The following is a 19,158-nucleotide window of genomic DNA, read 5'->3' on the forward strand; positions in this document are numbered from 1 at the left end:
AGCGTACAATATTAAGTCCCTTCATGAATGCCTTTCAATGAAATTTCTTAACTTCTTCAACTACATTAGTGGAAGAATTCTCTCAATTATAATGAATTAATCAATGCTCCACTAAAATAGCAAAGAAACTGTACATGAAGTGCTAAGCAGATAAAATCTAAACATAATTTCAAGCCTTGATGGGATTAATTATTGGTATAATAAAGCTAATATAACAAAGCTAATTAGAATTATGACCTTTATTATGACCTAATTAGACCTTTATGTAGCACCTTTACTCCATCCCAAAGGATTTTACAGCCAATGGAGTAAGTGTTGCAATGTAGAAAATGCAGCAGTCAAAGTGAACACAGCAAATTCCCACAAACAGAATTATAATAATTACCAGATAATCTGTTTTAGGATCATTAATGAGGAATAAATATTGACCAGGACACTTGGGAAAACTCCCCTGCTCTTCTTTGACTAACACCGCCGGAGCCTTTGACATGGACCTGAGCGGGCAGGGATTTAATGCCTAACCTGAAGGACGGCAACTCCGGCATTGCAGCACTCCCTCAGTGCCACACTCAATTGTCAGCCTCGATTTTGGGCTCAATTCTAGTGACTGGGATTTGAACCCATCCACAACCTGATGTAGAGCAGCGTTGGAGCTACCAACTGAGTGGAAGCTGACTTCCAGTGGAAGCCAGTTGTAGGAAGAGACAGAAAAGACAAAAGACCACCTACATTTAAAGTGCTGGAAAATCCAACATTTTATTTACTACATTTTGTGACTACATAAACGCTGAAACATTTTAACACTGAAAAAGCATGATGACATCATCACTTGCTTTTTTTGCTTAGCAAACACAGCAGATGATATTGCACGGAGTATAGTGAGAATATTCGCAAAGCTTAAAAAACTGAAATAAAAAAATCTTAACGCAGTACAGGAAAGAGATCTAGAAACAAACCAGAATAATGCCTATTGCATTACACTCGCAGCTACGCACAAAAATACATAAGAAGCGCTTGACTAAGAGAAAGATTGACAAAATATCAGCAATAAACTGTAATCATATACAATAATCACTTATTTGGAAATGCAGATGCAAACGCATAAACTACTACCGCTTTCTAATTTGCAAAATGTCAGCAAGTTGTCTTTTATCAAAACCTTTTTTTTAAGCTTTTCTGATTTCATTGCTATGGAAGAACTCCCTCTGGCTCTTGGAAGATATACTATTATCTATGCACCCTTCACCTGTTGATTGTCTTAGGCGCTCTCTTTTAGGTATTAACTCCAAGGCAATCTAACTTGAAAGCGGAAGTGCAAAAATGCTGTGCAACTAACCTTTCTCGAATTAAGCAACAGTAAACCTGAAAGTGTGCATCATTGATGAGAGGATGAATTCCTTGGACAAGTGAGGAAATACACTGTCTAAATCCAGCAATAAATGCTTGGTGTTTCATGTTGGTGGTGTATCTTCCTATACTGGTCGCAATATGTTTTTACAGTTGATGAACTGTTAATACAGCGCCACCAGTGTCTAATGTTTGACCATTAAACTCGTGTTATACCATTTTGGTTAATCCCATGATTTATTTCATACCAATAATGTGTTTAACAATATCGTACAGCTTATTTTCTTAGTGCAGTTTAATGTTGCGTTCTATATTGCACAGGTCGAATGCGGGTATATAAAAATCACCAACCACACACATTTTCGAGTTCATTATTGGTGTATAGTAGTGCCTTGATAAATTCTGTTTGTGGACAAATAAAAATGTAACATCCAACTACCCTGGTTGATATAATCATTAATAAATCTTAACATGAAAAAAAATTATAAACAAAGTACCCCAACGTACCTGTGTCACTAATGTGATCAAAGGTTTGCGAATCAATCAGTGTATAATCTCTGACTCTTCCCTCTAACATCACTACGGGTGAAAACGAGTTCGCTTCCGGAAGGTAAGGACTGCCAGGAGCGAAGTAATTAATAAGAAACATGTACAAATACACATTAAAAATTACTGTTAAGTGCATCAAATAAATATTTATTAAAGATATATAAATCATGCCATCAAAAACTGAACTTAAAAAAAAAACATTGCCTCGAAGGTCGGATGTTACCTCTTTATGTGTCACTTCGACGGGGTCGCCACTGTCCCAACAATGCTCGCCCCACAGGCATTTACACTTCAGGAACCCCCTACCCCGCCCCCCCCCACCACCAGGAGATTTCGAAGTTTGTAGTCCGGAAACTACCTTAAATCAACGATACTCCCCTCCAACACCCAGCATGAGCATAAAGTGGAGAGAGTTTCCAGCGTCAAGTTAGCTTGCCTGTGAAGTCCCTACGCCCTTTGCTTTCTATGCCCGTGCGAATGCCAAATTTAAACTTAACGGTTTACACTTCACAAACTCCAGCGCTTTAAAACTTTAAACAAATTCAAAATTCTTTGGACGTACGGTCTTTCTCGCGAAATGACCCTTCCTTTGTATATATTTAAAAATCAGCAAAAAAAAAGAGAAGCTTTAAACATAGCTTACGAGCCTTCTAAGTGACGAAGTGATATCTTGAATCTTGTTGGTTTTTGGCATGTTAAGTTGTTTGGCATCTGGCAATGTTTCTAACACACGAAGTGCCTGCTAAGATATCTCGGAGAGATGTTAGGCTCCGCAGTCATACAGCATTTTGTATTTTACTTCATCGGCTATCTCTGAACATGAGAACAGAACCCAACCTGCAGATTGTATCAGAAAGCTTTGGTTGCTTTAGGAACCTACTATGTACACCATTTCAACAAATACAGTTGCATAAATTAATACAAGAATCAAGAACTCTTTACATCAAACAAACAGAATTAAAAGAAAATCACAGCACACGAACATTTTTTGCAAGAAATACTGACACGTACCATAGCAGAGAATGGCTTACCCTGTAAAAAAGACTACTTTTAACATAACACAAAAGCCCAGTTTAATTTCAAAAGAAAAAGTCAGGTTTCCTCCCACAACCACTGCAACCAACTCTACACAGCCCCCCCTCATCTTCAAAATACTTCTTCCTCGAGCGCATCAGAGTTCTGCCAAATCTACAAAATAAATAATTATAAAGCTTTGAAGTAACGTTAACAATTATCAAACTATTAAGTTCTGCCTTATCACATAGACTCTCTATACAACATAACCCTAAAGATTTATTACTATGAGGTATCTTGAGAAATTGGTAAAGAATGCACGGCCTGCGTTGTGTGAATACTCCAGGGCGCGAAAAAAGGAGCTTTGGTTGTCAGCAAAAAAGTGGAAATATCCTTTGGTATCAAAGAAAGTTTCATTGCATGGTTGCACTGCAAAGCACCGCGGTGAAGAGTTATTCCATTTTTTTTTAAATAGTGGCCTTTCTAGAGGCTGAGGTATTCAAGAGTAAGGTGAGAAGAGGTCAACAGCGGTTTAACACTTTGGTTTAAGCAAGGCACTCGTCCTATGATTTTACAAATTTTGCAATATGTTTGCCTATAGCTTTTTATGAAGAAAACTTCACACTGAGTGACAGTTGAGGGTTTAAGGAAAGAACGCCGAGTAACCCACTCACGAAGGCCGTGCAAGGAAAATCTTTGGTATTCTTTGGTATCATCAATGTGATTAAAATCACGAATGGAAATCGAGTGAGGTAGCGTCTTTGGTTCACACTATAAATAGTAGATCTTTACACATTTTTACACGTGGAAGCAGCTATTTTACCTTTGCTTCTTTGTCTTAATACTAGTAAATGATTACCAAATGTATCGTAAAGCTAACCACACCACAAGAAACACAAGGCCAGAATATTGTTAAAATCCGGATTGTTATCCGTTGTAATGGCCTCCTGCGTACGAACGCGCCTGGCTAAACGCCACCTTTGAAAAATCACTAGTACATTCTCTTTGTTCCAAGGGCTGCTTTTGTTAAAACGTTAGACAGTTTTCTTTGGTCGTCAGAGAAGGAAAAAGGGGGTGGAGGGCGGCGCTATAAGGGAAGGAGGTTTATAAAATACTCTTCACATTTCTAACGGGGAGTTAGTTCATTCAAGGGAAGTGTGTGAAGGTAAGAAAGCAACGGCAGAAATATATATTTCATATTACCTTAATTTTCTGGGAATGGGGGCGAGAAGATTGACGAGGTCGATAATAAACTCCAACTCAAATTCAATTTGAATCCCTAAATGTTTCGCAGTACTGATCTCGGATTTAGAATTCTCATATTATACTTGCAAATAAGTCTTTTTTTTTCAAAACAGAAGGGTCACAGACCTACTTAACACTTCCGGAGGAGTGGGATTTCGGTCTAAGGAGAATCATTAAAAAGTGTAAAGACATCTTGACATTTTCCTTTTTGTAAATGAGAGGGACGGATTCCACCCTCCCCCCTCCCCCCCCCCCCCACACACACACACACACAGTTTCAATGCACCAATTACCCTAATTTTCTTCGGACCTAGGAGCCCATTCATGTGACCCCGCGTCCCATCGCTTCCTCAGAATATCATCCAGTTTATTTTTGGGTTTTTGTATGTATCTTCCCATTTGGAAGTTACTCGATAGAAACAGTCCAGTTTTAACATTGACGTTGCGAAACAAAAACAGGCTTGAAGGTGAGCATTTACTTTGGGATTTCGCTTGCATATTAAGTTAGACTCGAGGTAAACAAGTTATTTTAATGCGGCTCTTGAACTTGAAGCGACCATTGTCACCATTGTTGACTGCAGTCAACCCTTGTCATTTATGCAAGATTTTGACAAGCTTTGACTTTGACAAGCTATAAGAAATGGCATTCCAGTGAAAGAGTCATGGCAGAATATAGCAACATTAACAACAGCGGCAGGCTTGTTAAGGCATATTAAACCATGAGGTTGCTCGTCTTCTAAGACCTGAGATTGAGTTATCAGTCTCCCTGGGCAAGCCTGTTTCGAGTTGTGTGTACAGGTGTTCAACCAAGAAATTCTACCCCGTCTGTAATAAGCATTTTGCTCTTTGTGTGTCAAGCCACACGCCCCATTAAGTTGTTGCCCAAACCTTGTTTGTACCATGACCCAATTCCGCTGATGAGATAACAATGTGATATGAAAGTGTCCTAAAAAGAGGATACCAACATAATTGGTCGTGGTACAAAATGGCTGGTTTTCCACTGTAGCTTGCCGACTTGAAACACAAGTGCAATGTTCCTGAATAAAAAAGTTATCTTTGGTTTTTTAGCAGAGACTGTATATGATTTTTTTTTAAAGCACAAAGGGGTTATATATAACTGCAGCTGGGTGGCTGAACAGTTGCATATTGTCAAGGATAATGCAAATAATGACTAAAACCTGAAACGTATCTTGCTCAGTATCCCAGACTTGGTGTTCGACAGAGTTCGATCCCTGTTCTATTTTACTTTGAAAAACTAACCTGAATCATACAACAGCGTTCAGTGTTAACAGTATTTGAGCAGTAAAGTGCCTCCCTTTTAATTGGTGCATCAAGACGGTTTGATAGTTTTGCTGTCAGCATTTGGTGAACAGTAATGTAGAAAGGACAATTCGTGTACTCTACCAATTTCCCAGAGTTATACGTAATACGTACCCACACCCCTACAGACCAGTGTTGTGGAGATGATTTTGGGATGGCTGATTGGGGAGTGGGGAGGGGATTGGGGAGGGTCTGCATCTAATAAGAAGTTTAAACTTCCTTTGCTACTTGCTATCTTGATCAACAATTTACACATTCTGCATACTGCTTTTCTTTTAAATATATAATGACGAGGGATTTTTAAAAAAAATTAGAAATGTGGTTCATTTTTCTCCATTTAAGTTTCTGGACCAACTTGTGTAAACAACTATATAAATAACTATTTTTCCGGACATATTGGAGTAAGTACGGTTTAAGATTGATGCTATGATTATCATTTTGTCGGCTAGGGGTCTTAGAGTACACTGTACAGCATTAAGGGCGTTAAAGACCTCGGTCCTGAAGTATAACAGATAAGTACTGAAAAATAAGTGTAAGAGTCCCTACACGTGGTTTCTTGGTGGGGCGCTTTCATATGGAATTCTTGTATAAAATGTAGGCGAATTTGATATCGCTGTTGCTTCTAAGTACGGGCTAGAATACACCTGGTAGATGTATCAGGAAAAGACTTCTGCTATTAATAATTGATTTGTTGTAACAGGCTGTTCAATAGAGTATTCATTTACATTAGCTTGTTTGACAATACGCAGCCAATTCGGAAAACAGCCCTTCCTTGTGTGTGTAGCAATTTGGATAGCAAGAAACAGGAATATAATGATTCCTAACCGAACTGATCCGAATATTACTGTCAATTTTTGATACATCAAGCAAAAGTTCTTAAAATGCAATATAGTACCATTAATTTAGTGTGCAAAATACATTCGAATAGAAAATAATGCGAAGTGGTGGATTTCATTGCAGTTTAACCAGAATCCCAATAAAATTAATATTTGTGCTTCTTGTGAAATCTCGCTGTCATTTATCCTGCTCTTTGTTATCCAAAATAATTGGAGCTACTATACTGGGTTTGGTGTGAAAGTTTTTTTTTTGGGCCATTAGCTGTTTTATACTGGTAGCATTTCATCCGCTTGTGGAACAAAGAGGGTGTACTAGTGTGAGGTGACAGTACAGCTCAGAACGTTGAACGGTGTGCCCCAAGATTCGGAGCTTCCGGGTTCAAACAGCAAAGAGCTAGAATCCAATCACATTCCAAAATGAACACAGACGACTCCACAATTGTACCGTCATGCCTGAGCACAACCTGCAGACCAGCCCCTTCTGAAGTCTCTGGCCACTGACACGTACACTACTTTTACAACATACACCTTCATGGTATTTCCGTAGAAGTGAAATGGGTCAATGTTTAGAGTAATGTTCTTTTCATAACAACATGACGATGCTCCCAACGACTTACAGTCACACACGTTGAACGATGTTGAGTGATGAAGGTGTACGACCAGTGGTTTCGTTCTATTTTTTTTTGCAAAAGTCATAATAAAGTGTTGTAGAACAGAGTCCTAATGCAGGTCAATTAAGTCTTTGGTTTCGTTGGACATATAAATATTATATTGTCTTTGAGTTCAATAATTAAACCTGCTATCTGGAGGTCCTGGTCATTTAATTTAAAGCTATTCCACCGAGGTTTAGTCCGGGGTCTCCTTCATGCTTTGGTACAAGTGCTTGATGAGGAAGATGAGTTGACTGAGTTGGAGCTGCCGTCATCCTGCCATTTATCCAGACTCCTCCGGCGCGCGTTCATAAAGAAATTGCTGACGGTGCTCAGCTCCAAGCCCAGCTGCTGGGAAATGGTGATTTGCAATTCTTTGGACGGACGCTTGTTTTCTTTGAATATTGCGTGTAGAGTTCTGCGCTGAACGTCTGTGAAGACCAGCCGAGGCTTTTTGGGCGCAGCGCCCCTCTCCTTCCCGTGTTCCTGCTCTTTTCTTTTGCACGCTGCAAAGCAAAGGCGGAAAATGAATCGATCAGCCACTTACAAGGCGGAAGAACACATCAGACAGTTTCATGGTCAGAAACAGATGTAATGATCTAAACAATATCGAGTTGCAACCATTCAGACCAACCTTCCTTAGTTTTCAAATCAGATCCCAATTAGTAATTTAACGATTCGAGATTTCTTCCACAAGGAGCTATTTGTCAACTTCGGGTCGATTACTGGCAATAATTTAAAAGTAACCAGTTGGATGTGAGTGGGGGCATTGACTAAACGGGTGTCGTCAGTGAAAGAGGTCTCTGGAGCAAAATTTAGATATATGAAAAGATTTATACAGGCGGCAAGTTCAAAGTACTTCCACCATAAGGAGAAATGATTCATTCTTTTTTAAACAAGGAAGTTACAGCAACAGACTTTGTACGTGTATATTACTGTTTGAAACGAGGAACAGAGATTAGGATTATGGCACGCCCATTGGGGCCATCCAACTCCTTCTGATTGTTCCCTTTGGAGTTTTTGTCTTGTCTAAATGTTTCGATACCATCTGACTCTGAATACAAGTAAACGCCTTCAGTTCTCTCCCTATCCATGAATTCGCTCAACTCTCTCGAACGAAGTTACCAGGTTATGAATACCCTGTACTTGGGCATCATCATATCTCCCAATCTGATACTTTTTTAGGCGCGAAAAAATAAACTGACACCAGAATTTGTCATCTAAAGGATGCGATGTTTTGTTGTTGGTGGTGGGGGTTGGGAGAATAAACCCGTTGGAAAGAGCTTCGCTGCCGCTAAACAAACAGAACGATTCCATCTATTCCATTCTTAGTAATAGCAAAATGCAGTTGTACTGGAGAGCACAGTATACAGATAGATGGCGCAATGATGAATTCAAATCTATTGCTGTAATTAAAATCTAATGACTACTTTGCACAGGGAATTATATACTAAGGCAAATTCTAAATTAACTTGATAATCACATTTGTTAACTATAAATTCAGATCGACGTCTTAAAAAGAGTTCAACAAACACTGGCCTAAGTGAAATTGAATTCTATAGTTTCTGATGATGGATTTAACAGTCTTATATCAACATGCTGTCATCTCAAATCAGTTTTACATAGACAGTACATAGATAGTACAAACCAAATATTTTAAACTTTCAAACCGCACAGGAGATATTTCGCTCAATGATACAATGAAGATCTTTTCAAATTGGTGTAGTTTTGCTTAGAATTCATTCCTCGTATCTTGCTTGTAACCACAACAATTAGGAAGAAAGTGTTTTTTTTTGTTTTCGATATGCGCTGCTTAACAATAATAATAATAAAAAATGATCAGTTGCCAATGACTACAATGCAAAAGTGAGCTGCGGGGGCTGTCCAATGAAAGATGTTTCAGCAGAGGTCAACAGTCTCATCCCGGGAGGTGAGAGACTCGTTGTACACGGAGAGGCACCGAACCTGCGGGCCAAGTTAAAGATAAAGCTGCCAAAAGCCATTTACCGTGGAAATAACCAAAGGAAATCGGGGAGGTATCGATCAAAATTGCATAACTTTAAGGTCGCTTGCTTTCAACCCAACGGAGAAAGAATGGCGCAGCGAGCTGAACTGTCCGTGGTGCTGAAATGGCATCTCCGCGCTCCATTGAGCAGCGATGCAACTCGGGCACCTGAGTGTAAAACCGCGTTGGCGCCACTGATTCCATTTCAATCCCTTCTACATCAATCTTTCAGTGTAAAATTCAACACTCCGGAGGAAGGTTATTCTAGTTAAAATAATAACCTGATTCATCACTAATCTGTTTTCAATATAGAGCTGGTTGAAATCTTTATAAAAGTTGTAACATATCTCAGCTGGCTGAAACTTGGGAATGATCCTCATTAAATCATTGAAGACTACATAACAGTAGAGCGGCGTCCAATTCCACGAGATTGCTGCCTCTGGCCGACCTCTAGTGTTTACGCGTTGTACTAAATTACGTGAGCTTCACCTCACTATCCACTGCTGTAAACGTAAGTGTTTATATCCATTGAATATTTATGCCAGTTCATGACGTAGGGAACCGAAGCCACAGAGTCAACCATTAGATGGCGCATTGGTCCTTTGGAACAGGTCGACCAGAAACCACTGACTAGTAACTCATTTGGTCTTTAATTTTTTTGAATTCATTTCAGCTCTGTACGAAACATGTAGCCAACCTATATTAAAGTCTGCGATACCGCTCCGTTTTCATTATGGGGGAGGACTGATAGAGTAGAACCACCGAATAATCATATTTAAACATCCAGTTATTTAATCCTAAAGGCGGGAAAACGCTCCCATGCAGATTTGTAATTTGCTCTATTTGGGAACATTTGGAAGATTAGATAATTAGAATGTTTTGTGTTACTGTTTTCACCATTCGAATGTTTTAATGTTAGACTTGACAACACGTCGATTTTTTTTATCGAATAAGCGTGTTTAATTACATTTAATTAGTCCTAAAATCCGAATAAAATATTACTCCTCTTAATCGTAAACTAGCACTGTGGCAACCATTTGAAATGTTACAATAATTTATTTTTCTAACTTGAAAATAAACTGCTCAATATATTTATTGTGAATGTTTCCACTGAGAATCTTTGGTCACAATAATCAACGTGAAAAGGCAAAGCGTCTGAAACAGTGGTTGTACAAATTTTGAATAACTCCCACGGAAACTGTGGAAGTACAAACTGTGTCAATTTCGCTATAGGCACAGGGCGCCCTCCTCTGCCTCCCTTTAATTGCTTCCACGTCATTTGAGCTAAATCAATCACTTCACTCAAATTAGATATAGGCAGATAACACTTTAAACTTCATCATTTACCTATTAATTACAATCGTCGTCATCTTCGTAAGTGCAAAAAGGCTATCAATAGTGATTTTAATTATTTACTGAAACCTAATCGAAACACGACGGTTGCACACATGGCCAGAGAATGAACAAACAGCAGCTTGTAACTCCATTCGAAAATCAACGGCCTGACGGTGTGTTTAAGATAAATTGTCCCCCCAAATAAACTCTAAAACTCTGCATATATATTCATTTGTTTTACACATAGACTTCACCTAGTACTGTGAATTGAATCCTCCAGTTGGTCTTAATTTAGCACAGAACTAAAAGTTAAATATTTCGAAAATGGTGCTATATTTAAAAGCTGTTCTAATGGTCTTTGAAGAGGAGATTGCATGGCCGGCCAGAATATTAGCAACATCGTTTAAATGCTTGCAAATGCCTCTAGTTTAGACAAACATTAACAGAAAACAAATGTGGCTAGGTATTAGGTAGTTATAAATCAAAGAGGTTACAAGGACAATGACGAGCAAAATCAGGAAATGTCACAGGTGTAGAACTTTCCCAGAGACCAGCTATTTAGCTTAAAATATTCCTGAATCCGTATCATCTCTTATCGTTAGAAAGCAAACAAGCAAATAGCGTGCAAACAGTGGGAGCCTATCTTTTCAAATGTAACCACAATTATAAGTTTACGAGAATCCCAAAAAGCTTCCACCTAAAATGAGTTTGTTCCAATCACACAAAGAAACCCATTAACACCGCCAGGGAGTTGCTAGAATGGGATTGGGCGCAAATCTAGAAATGCGCGTCTGTCCACTAGCAGACAGGTGAATTTCTGGGTCAGAGTTTTAATTAAAGTTATTAATCACAAGAGACTTTTGCAAAAAAAAAGTCCTGTAATTCTTGAACGTATCAAGGCCGTGTTAGAGGAGACAGCTGGAATAATTAAACATTTCGGGTTCCTAAGCAACACGACGTCACACACATAAAACAATAGCCTAATGAAATTATTCACAACTTTGTAAAATGCCTGGTTCACAACTAAAATTTAACAATAAAAATACACCTGGTGCCATTTTCTTCTGTCACCTGTGTTTTACTTGTCTGACTGCATCCCAGAAGGAAATCAAAATAATGTGTTACACCATTGATGTGCACTTGCTCGGTTACATTAGCTGCTGATATGTACATCCATAGAAATATATAGAATTTACAGTTAGGCGCTGGCTGTTGTGTAAGTTAGAGGGGGAGAAATCACTAAATTTATACCGTATAATATTGTTTTTTAGAGCTTTGAAACAACTCATATAGACTCAACGTTTTAGGCGCTCCGGTAATACATCACAAATTTAACACCAAAGATTTAGATCTATTGAAATTTACGCCAGTCACCTATGTACTTGCGCTTATTTCCTTTTGTGTTTGCAAGTCAAGAAACTATTGCAATCACTTGGAATAGTGTTGTCTCTTTTCGTTAATAAGACACATTTACAAATTCAGTCTCAAGCTACGTGTAATCCTTGAGACCCGGCTCATTTGTTAGCGCACGTCACTGTTAAATGGATCGAAACTCCAGGGCTGACGTGCTAATATATTCACAAAATACCGATTGAAAATGCAATTTACATACGTAGGCCTGCTGGGGCAATTTGGTCAGAGTAGCTGATACCTAAACTGGCCCCAACAGATACCTGTCCCTGTGTTTTAATTACATTTCCGCAGATGCAGACTCCTTACCGCGCAACACGGCCAACCCAGACATGTGAAAACATGAGTTTAAATGCCCTGTAGTGTGCCCGTACCCGCACCGATCAGTGGGCGTTTTGAAACAAAAATCATTTGAATTGCATTAACTTATTTGCAAATATTGTCAATAGTTACCTGCAATGTCACCAGTAATCATAGAATTATACACACCAGGAATTTCCCAACCACTTCGAACGCTTTGAAACCAAAGCAAATTCATGGCGACTAGCAAGCGCATTTTTATCTGAACGACTAAAAAAAAATGCAAATATTCCGTCACAAGTCTTGTTAGACGAATAAACGCATTTTATATTTCATGGAAATTGAGTTCCTACCAGAATTGTATATGTTGGCACGCGAGTTGCCAGGCATATTGTGAAGCAGGGATAGTTAATAAGCCACAGTTTGAACATTGTGAGGAGAGACATTTTTGGGGGCAAATGCCGTATCTTGTGGAGCTAGTACTGTCTTGTCCAAGCGTCTGCCAACTACTGCAGCCAACATGTGCCCAGTCTCCACGGAATGGGCCATTTATGTTGTTGCCAATCGCTCCTGTCTGTCCCAATGAAGTTTCTTTTTCGCAATGGGATATTTTTTCATTATGTCCAGAGCCAAACTCCATTGTTTGAAAATTATTATTTGAAACCCATTAATTCGGTCAGTTCGAGATTTATACTGCGTCTAAATGTAAAGTCAGGTACTATTATAAACTGCTAGCCACCTTTGATTAATTAAAAAAGAACTAAAAATGTGATTTAAAAATTCGCGCACTTGGATTTCTTCAAAACAAATGTGGATAAAATGGGCTAAATCTAGATTTGAAATATGACGAAGAAGGAACAAAATGGAGGCTGGAGAGGTCAGGTTTGCAATTAGTGTCCTCTGCTTGCATTTGAAGACAGTACAGGAAGTGTCAAGACCTCAATATTTCTTACATGTAACTACCAATTTTTAGACTGTTTGCGGGAGGTTCAATGTAATCTCGGTAGTAGGAATCCTCAAGGGAGCTGCACGAAGAGGCAAACACAAGAGGTTGGCTGGACAAAGCAAGGAGAGAGCCGTATGAATAACACATTTCACTTAGCCATAAAATTGTTTCAGCCTCTTCACAGAAGGACGTTTAAAAAAAAAATCGTATACAAAGCAAGGGAAAGGGACTACTGTTCAGGGTACAGGCTGGGATGAAAAAGACAAGCAATCCCGGCTAACAGCTGGGAAATAATCACTCCCACACAATAAGTTTTAACGATTCGGTGTGCCAAATCCACCAAAAAATCAAAACGTAGCAATAAGGCATCTAAGCTAATGAGCACTTCGCTCACCTCGAATATCGGACGCACATTGTTTCTCTGTGGGTTTTATGGGAATTGGGTTTACCGGGATGACACGTGCAATTCCTTAAAACTATTTCTGCAGCTACAATACATAGATATATATCATATATTCAGACAAGTCGTTTATTTCATTGCCTATTTAAAAGAGGACTTGTGCCTTTCGGTGTAAAAGAATAAATAATAAATGAATTGACTAAATAATATATCACAGGTTAGGACACGATTGGATGGCTTTCCACCAGGTTGTTGAGTTCTTAGCAGCTATAAATATAACGACTAAACGTAAACATTTACTACTTGATGGACCACAAAAAGAATTGTAATGCCTGAGATATTGCAACGAACGTCACAATCTCTTTTTCAGGCTGTGGCGAACTGAAATAAATGTATATTAATAAGGTAAACAGAAAGGCTCTGTGGCTAAAGAGGTGATTAAGCAAAACAAATCAGTGGCGGGGTATTTTCTGTTGAAATGCAGACGTGACCTGTTCTAACATCAGCCAGCCCGCCTTGGCTGCCTTTGCCTTCAGATAGCACCCATAAGACTCGACAACATATTCTAATTCAAGTGGTTGTTTCCAGTATCGATCCATGCAAATAAATGGAGACTGAGGTCGACAAAATTGTCGTAAAAATACACTCAAGGCAGCGTCTAAAAATCGAACAACGCGAATGTTATCAATCGTTCGATGGAGATTTCTTGGCAAGCTATTTACTCAACCCTACGCATGCTCTCAGAACGATTGGATTTGGGTTTTAATTATAGAACACGAGGAGCTCAAAATAGGCCAGTTTATAAATATATGCATATATGGGTTACATCTGTCCTTTTTGCTATCTGGAGTTCGCTGTCTTAAGTTTCAAATACATAGGCGCTTTCGCCCTTGTACCAAAGCTCAATGTTTTTCAGTGCATCATTGAATTTTAATGAGGTTAGGATATTCTTTTTCAAATAAAGTAGATTTTCAGATGAAAGTGCAATCTCTGTTGCAACACTTCAAATAGAGTGAAAATAAATGGTAAAGCGAATGTTAACCCAGTCAGGCGTTTTAAACCTCAAACCCAAGTTTCCATTACATTTTTACAGCTGGGATCTGGACAGACTGTATATTTATTGCTTCTCCTTTATGTATATAACGGCATTTCTTCACCGCAAAAAAAAACGACATACATAGGACGAGCAAATACATAAATAAAAGCAGCTTTCCTTTGTGCTCTTAAAATCTGGATTAAAAATGCTCACAACTACACGCCAGAGCTTGGTGTGAAACGGATCACTGCTCCTGACTCTGGCTCAGATTGACTGTCTTTCATTCTCCTGGGAAAAATTAATGGAGACCTATCAGTTAATTAACAAAGCCTCACGCAGGGCCACACCGAAGGGACAAACCCCAGCTTCCCTCACTAGGCACAACACAATCTGAAAGTTACCAAAAGTGACAGGACCGCCTATTCTTTGTTTTTTTTTGGAGGGGGGGGGGGGGGGCGGTTTACAAACTCGAAATAACGTCACAATCTGCTTCATATAAACTAGAATGGAACCTGTGTGTGAAACATCAATTAACCATCGAATTTCATCAGCACAAAAAAGCACATTTTGGATTTTCTGGCGGGGTCCTCTCACTGTTTTCCGTTTTCACCTCAGCTGGGAGGAAACCCTAGATTGGCCAAGACCCTTTGGATCCGAATTGTTTCTGGGAATGTAACCGAGTCACAAAACTAAAGGTGACATTTTGGGGGGGGGGGAGATGAGCTCCCAATTCTGCTGTGGACACATCCGCTGCCAGGGCAGTTAGATTGGCAACCCCAGGGCTGCTTCCTTTGAACAATTGGACAGAAGGCAAAAGGGGCTGCGAGGGGGGGTGGGTGGAAAAATGGGTGAGGGGGGCTATACCGCCGCCGTTGCTGTGACTATAGCATTTGCTCTTGTAACAGGAACTGATCAGCCAAGTCTGGGATTGAGGCTGTGGGTTGGATGCTCGAACTAGATCCCCAAGAGCCCAGTGCCAGACACAATCATCCCCTGCACTGTTTCCTCCTTTTATTTTTGTATGAATCCACCTTGCTGACACGGTTTTATTGCCTGACCCACAGCACCCAGTCCACGGGGCCAACACACACAGAGAGAGAGAGAGTGGGTCTCCCGCTTACCTGCCAGCCTCAGAGCCGACATCCGCTGGAACTCCGGTTCCTGCAGCCACTTCCACATGCGCCTGAATGTCTCCCGGCCGGATTTGAGTTTACTCCAGGGTTTGGGGTTCCTCAGCAGGTCGGACAGGGTCCCCTGCGAGCGGCACAGCACCCGCTGCGCGAAAATGGCCTGGGGGATGCTGTAACGTTTGAGTTCGGTGGTGATTCTTTGAGCTATCTCTTTGGTGTTGATCTCCTCCAACTGGCCCGTGGCCGAGCCGCCGCCGCCGCCGGTGGCCTGCGAGCCGGTGGAGGGAGGGGGCGGCTGGTCCCCCCGAGCGGTGCCCAGGACCTGCCCGTGGCCCTGGGCGTGCGGGTGGGCGTGCGGGTGGTGGTGGTGGTGGTGGAGGCCGTTGATGGGCACCATGCCCACGGAGGGAGGGGTGAGCCCGCGGCTCAGGTGCTGCTCGCCCCGGCTCAGCATGCCCGGGTGCCCGTCGAAGCCGTTCGGGGTCAGCATCTTGTCGCCGGGCATGGGGCCAGCGTGTCCGTAAGGCGGCAGGCCGTGCTGGGAGGTGTGGAGGGTGCCCAGGCCGTTGGCCAGAGGGGATCCGGACAGGGGGGAGAGGCTGGGACCCACGCCGGCCATCTCCTTGTGGTAGTGGCTGTACAGGTTGTTCATGGAGGATAAGCCCCGGTCGTCTCTCATCAGGGTGAAGGTGCCGCTCACGTTGCTGGGCAGCCGCTGGTGGTGGTGGTGGTGGTGGTGGTGGTGGTGGGGGAACTTGTCCGACACGGTGGAGATGGGGGGCAGCGGCTGCAGCGGGGTCAGGGTGGTGTACGTGCTGCTCATGCTCATCCCCGGCGGCGTCTCGCAAGCCATGGTCATGGTCGGGTGCAGAGGGGCGGCCAGGGCGTGCTCCGGGGGCCGGTGGTAGTCGCCGGGGCCGTCCAGGATCGAAGCCATGCTGGAGACCATGGAGCGGGCGTGGACCGGCAGGTTCCGATGGCCGAGCGGGCGGCTGTGAGGGCTCTGGCTGCTCATCAGGTCGCCCGGCTGCACCGGATCATGAGGCACCCCTTGCAAGTCGCCCAGATTCTCCATCGTCAGCTGAGCGTTCATGATTCGCGCAAGCTTTTAGACCGAACATCTATCTGGCGTGTCCCTGGGTGATCTCCACATCAGGATGGTCAGTTACACTTTGCATTGAATTCATTCATTCATTTATTAACTCCCAGCTCCATCTATTGTTTTCCCCAGACTGGTTTTTCCCCCCCTCCCACACACACACACACACACACATATAACCCCAATTTCTTTTCTCTCTCTTGCTTCCGTTTGAAGGTTTCCCCCCCTCCCTCCCTCCCTCCTGTTATTTTTTTTGTTCAGAGCACCAGCAGCCACGGTTCCAGCCGGCTCCTGTCTCTCGCCTCCTCTGCAGCCATGTCCACCCTGTGTGTGTTTGCTCCACACTCTCTCTCTCTCTCTCTCCCCCCAGCACCTTGTCTTTGGCCCCGGCCGCCGCTGCTTCTGCTGCAGCTTCTCTCTCCCTCTCTCTCTCTCTCTCTATCTCCCCCCCTCCTCCACACACACACACACACTCCCCCCCCCACCACCAAACCCACCCCCCCCCCTCAGCAAGCCTCCAACCCTGCGCACTCACCCTCTGCGCACTCCCTGACGTCAGGCGACCAATCGGAATCGGCCATTTACTTCCGGGTTCCCCATGTCAACACACAATCCAGAGCTGGGGAGATGAAAATCAAATCAAATCGCAGCCTCCTGCTTAAAAACAGTCTGGACTCCGAGCCTCACATTGCACCGCCTCCCCCACCCCCTCTCCCAGCACCACTTCCTCACCCCCCCCACCCCCCAACCACACACACACACAAACCCCCCCTCCACAAACACACATTCCTGTATTAAACGCTGCATCTTAAACAATGGCTCTCTCTCGCTGCCAACTTTCGCAGTTTGACCATTTTATTCTTAAAACGTGTGCAGTCTGACTTATTTATCAATTAGCCCGTGCAGACTGCTTCAATTGATTAGGAATTTATTAAAACTGACCCGAAATGGACAGGCAGCCAATTTTAAAGGAGGGGGAGGAGTGAGAGAGGGTGTCGTTACCAGACCTGGGATCAACTCCAAAGCAGGCACCATCCCCGTTAAGATGCACTTGCTTCTCAGATGCCAGGACCCGTTAACTCCACACACACACACACACACAATCACTGAACCCCGTTCTTGACTCCTCTTCCTCCATGGGGGAAATTAAGTTGATGTCATGCCGGCTCCACTGTAGCTCAGGCTGGAATTGAAACCGCAAACCGTGGGCCATTTAGTTGCCTTTTTCTTGGCTTGTGAGGGGCGGAGATGTGGTGAGGGGGAAATGTCTGCAAAAAAAAAATAGGAACACTCGGGTTGCTATCACCCAGCAGCTGGTCAGGAGGCGGACAGAGCGACTGAAAATTCAAGTAACATGACGCAGGTTTAAGTGCAGTCAAAAAAAAACTGGTTGCAACATGTTTAGCTAAATTTGTATAATATATGTTTGATCAATAAACTGGGCTTGGATAGGCCAACAAAAGGAGATGATGTAGATTTAATTAACCACACAAGTCACTTCTGACGACTACAGTGCAACAAAATTGGCAAACAAATTAAATGGAAGGGGGTGGGTGGGGGGAAGCTCTGAGCCAGGGGTTTATTTATAGGTCGGCAATAGTTTTCTCGCAATGGCCTGGATTCCCTTAAAAATATAACGTCGATTCTTATCGGCAAACAATTAAAATAAATACGTGTTTAAATTACGGTGGAAGCAATGGGCTTTATTTCTAAAGAGGACGCACGCTGACACATGCCACTGTTGTTGTTTAAACACTGGCCTGATAAGGTGCTGAGCAAAAAAAAACGGGACAGATGTGCCCATTGTTCTAAGATTAACAATAACGGATGAGGCTAGACAAGTGTTTTGGAAAATGTGGCTCTGTTCTCGCAGGCGAGCCGCGGGAGGGACGGAATTATGACATAATAGATTATGATATTTGACTGAATCCGAACACATCTACATGAAATTGGGCAAATTGATTGGATAGCGTAGCGTCGAATGATGGTATAAACGGGGAAAATGGCGAATTATTGTCAGAAACCCCTTGTACAGATAATCCACGAGCGGGAATCAATCAATCGCTATTTTATTTCAAGATGAGAACTATAACTATGATGGCAATAATGACATGGCAAAATACTGAACATAACATTAACAAACAAAACATTCACAACAAACAGATGAACGGGATGTAAAACAAATCAGTGTAGTAACAATGTACCTGTTATATTATCTGTTTAATGAAACCCCACTCAGCATTGAGATGGATAATTACATCATTCATATCATTAAGTCATTATCCTATAGGGCACGAGTGGTTTAGCAGCAACTGTTTTCATCGGTTATTTGAAATGCATCTTCGGGAACAATGAAATAATCACTGTTAAGGACAACCATTACTTTGCCATGTTTCAAATATTCATGAACAGAAGTTTTATCAATTAATAGCCTGTATTCTGGTTATTGATTTTACTAATATAGTGGAATCTTACTCGATGCAATAGAGCAGGTGGACCAAAGTTGTACTTAACCAGACTGGCATATAACCCTGTC

At 41.9% G+C, this 19,158-nt stretch overlaps 1 protein-coding gene across 1 annotated transcript; it reads right to left on the bottom strand.

Annotated features, from left to right (window-relative positions):
* Positions 1–726: 726 nt before the first annotated feature.
* onecut1 (one cut homeobox 1) lies at positions 727–16,764 on the bottom strand. The gene is made up of 2 exons (XM_078530265.1): positions 15,515–16,764; positions 727–7,467 (listed from the first exon to the last, which is right to left on the bottom strand). Exons 1-2 carry the CDS (start codon positions 16,614–16,616, stop codon positions 7,175–7,177), a joined length of 1,395 nt encoding a protein of 464 aa, XP_078386391.1. The 5' UTR covers positions 16,617–16,764; the 3' UTR covers positions 727–7,174.
* Between the last annotated feature and the right edge of the window lie 2,394 nt (positions 16,765–19,158).

The sequence above is a fragment of the Cetorhinus maximus genome, chromosome 26 (genome assembly GCF_964194155.1).
Source record: "Cetorhinus maximus chromosome 26, sCetMax3.hap1.1, whole genome shotgun sequence".
Lineage (NCBI taxonomy): Eukaryota > Metazoa > Chordata > Chondrichthyes > Lamniformes > Cetorhinidae > Cetorhinus > Cetorhinus maximus.

Coding starts and splice junctions, on each gene's coding strand:
- onecut1 (XM_078530265.1), bottom strand. CDS start 16,616: ATGAACGCTCAGCTGACGATGGAGAATCTGGGCGACTTGCAAGGGGTG. Junction 7,468..15,514: donor GTCGGCTCTGAGGCTGGCAG/GTAAGCGGGAGA, acceptor TTTGCTTTGCAG/CGTGCAAAAGAAAAGAGCAG.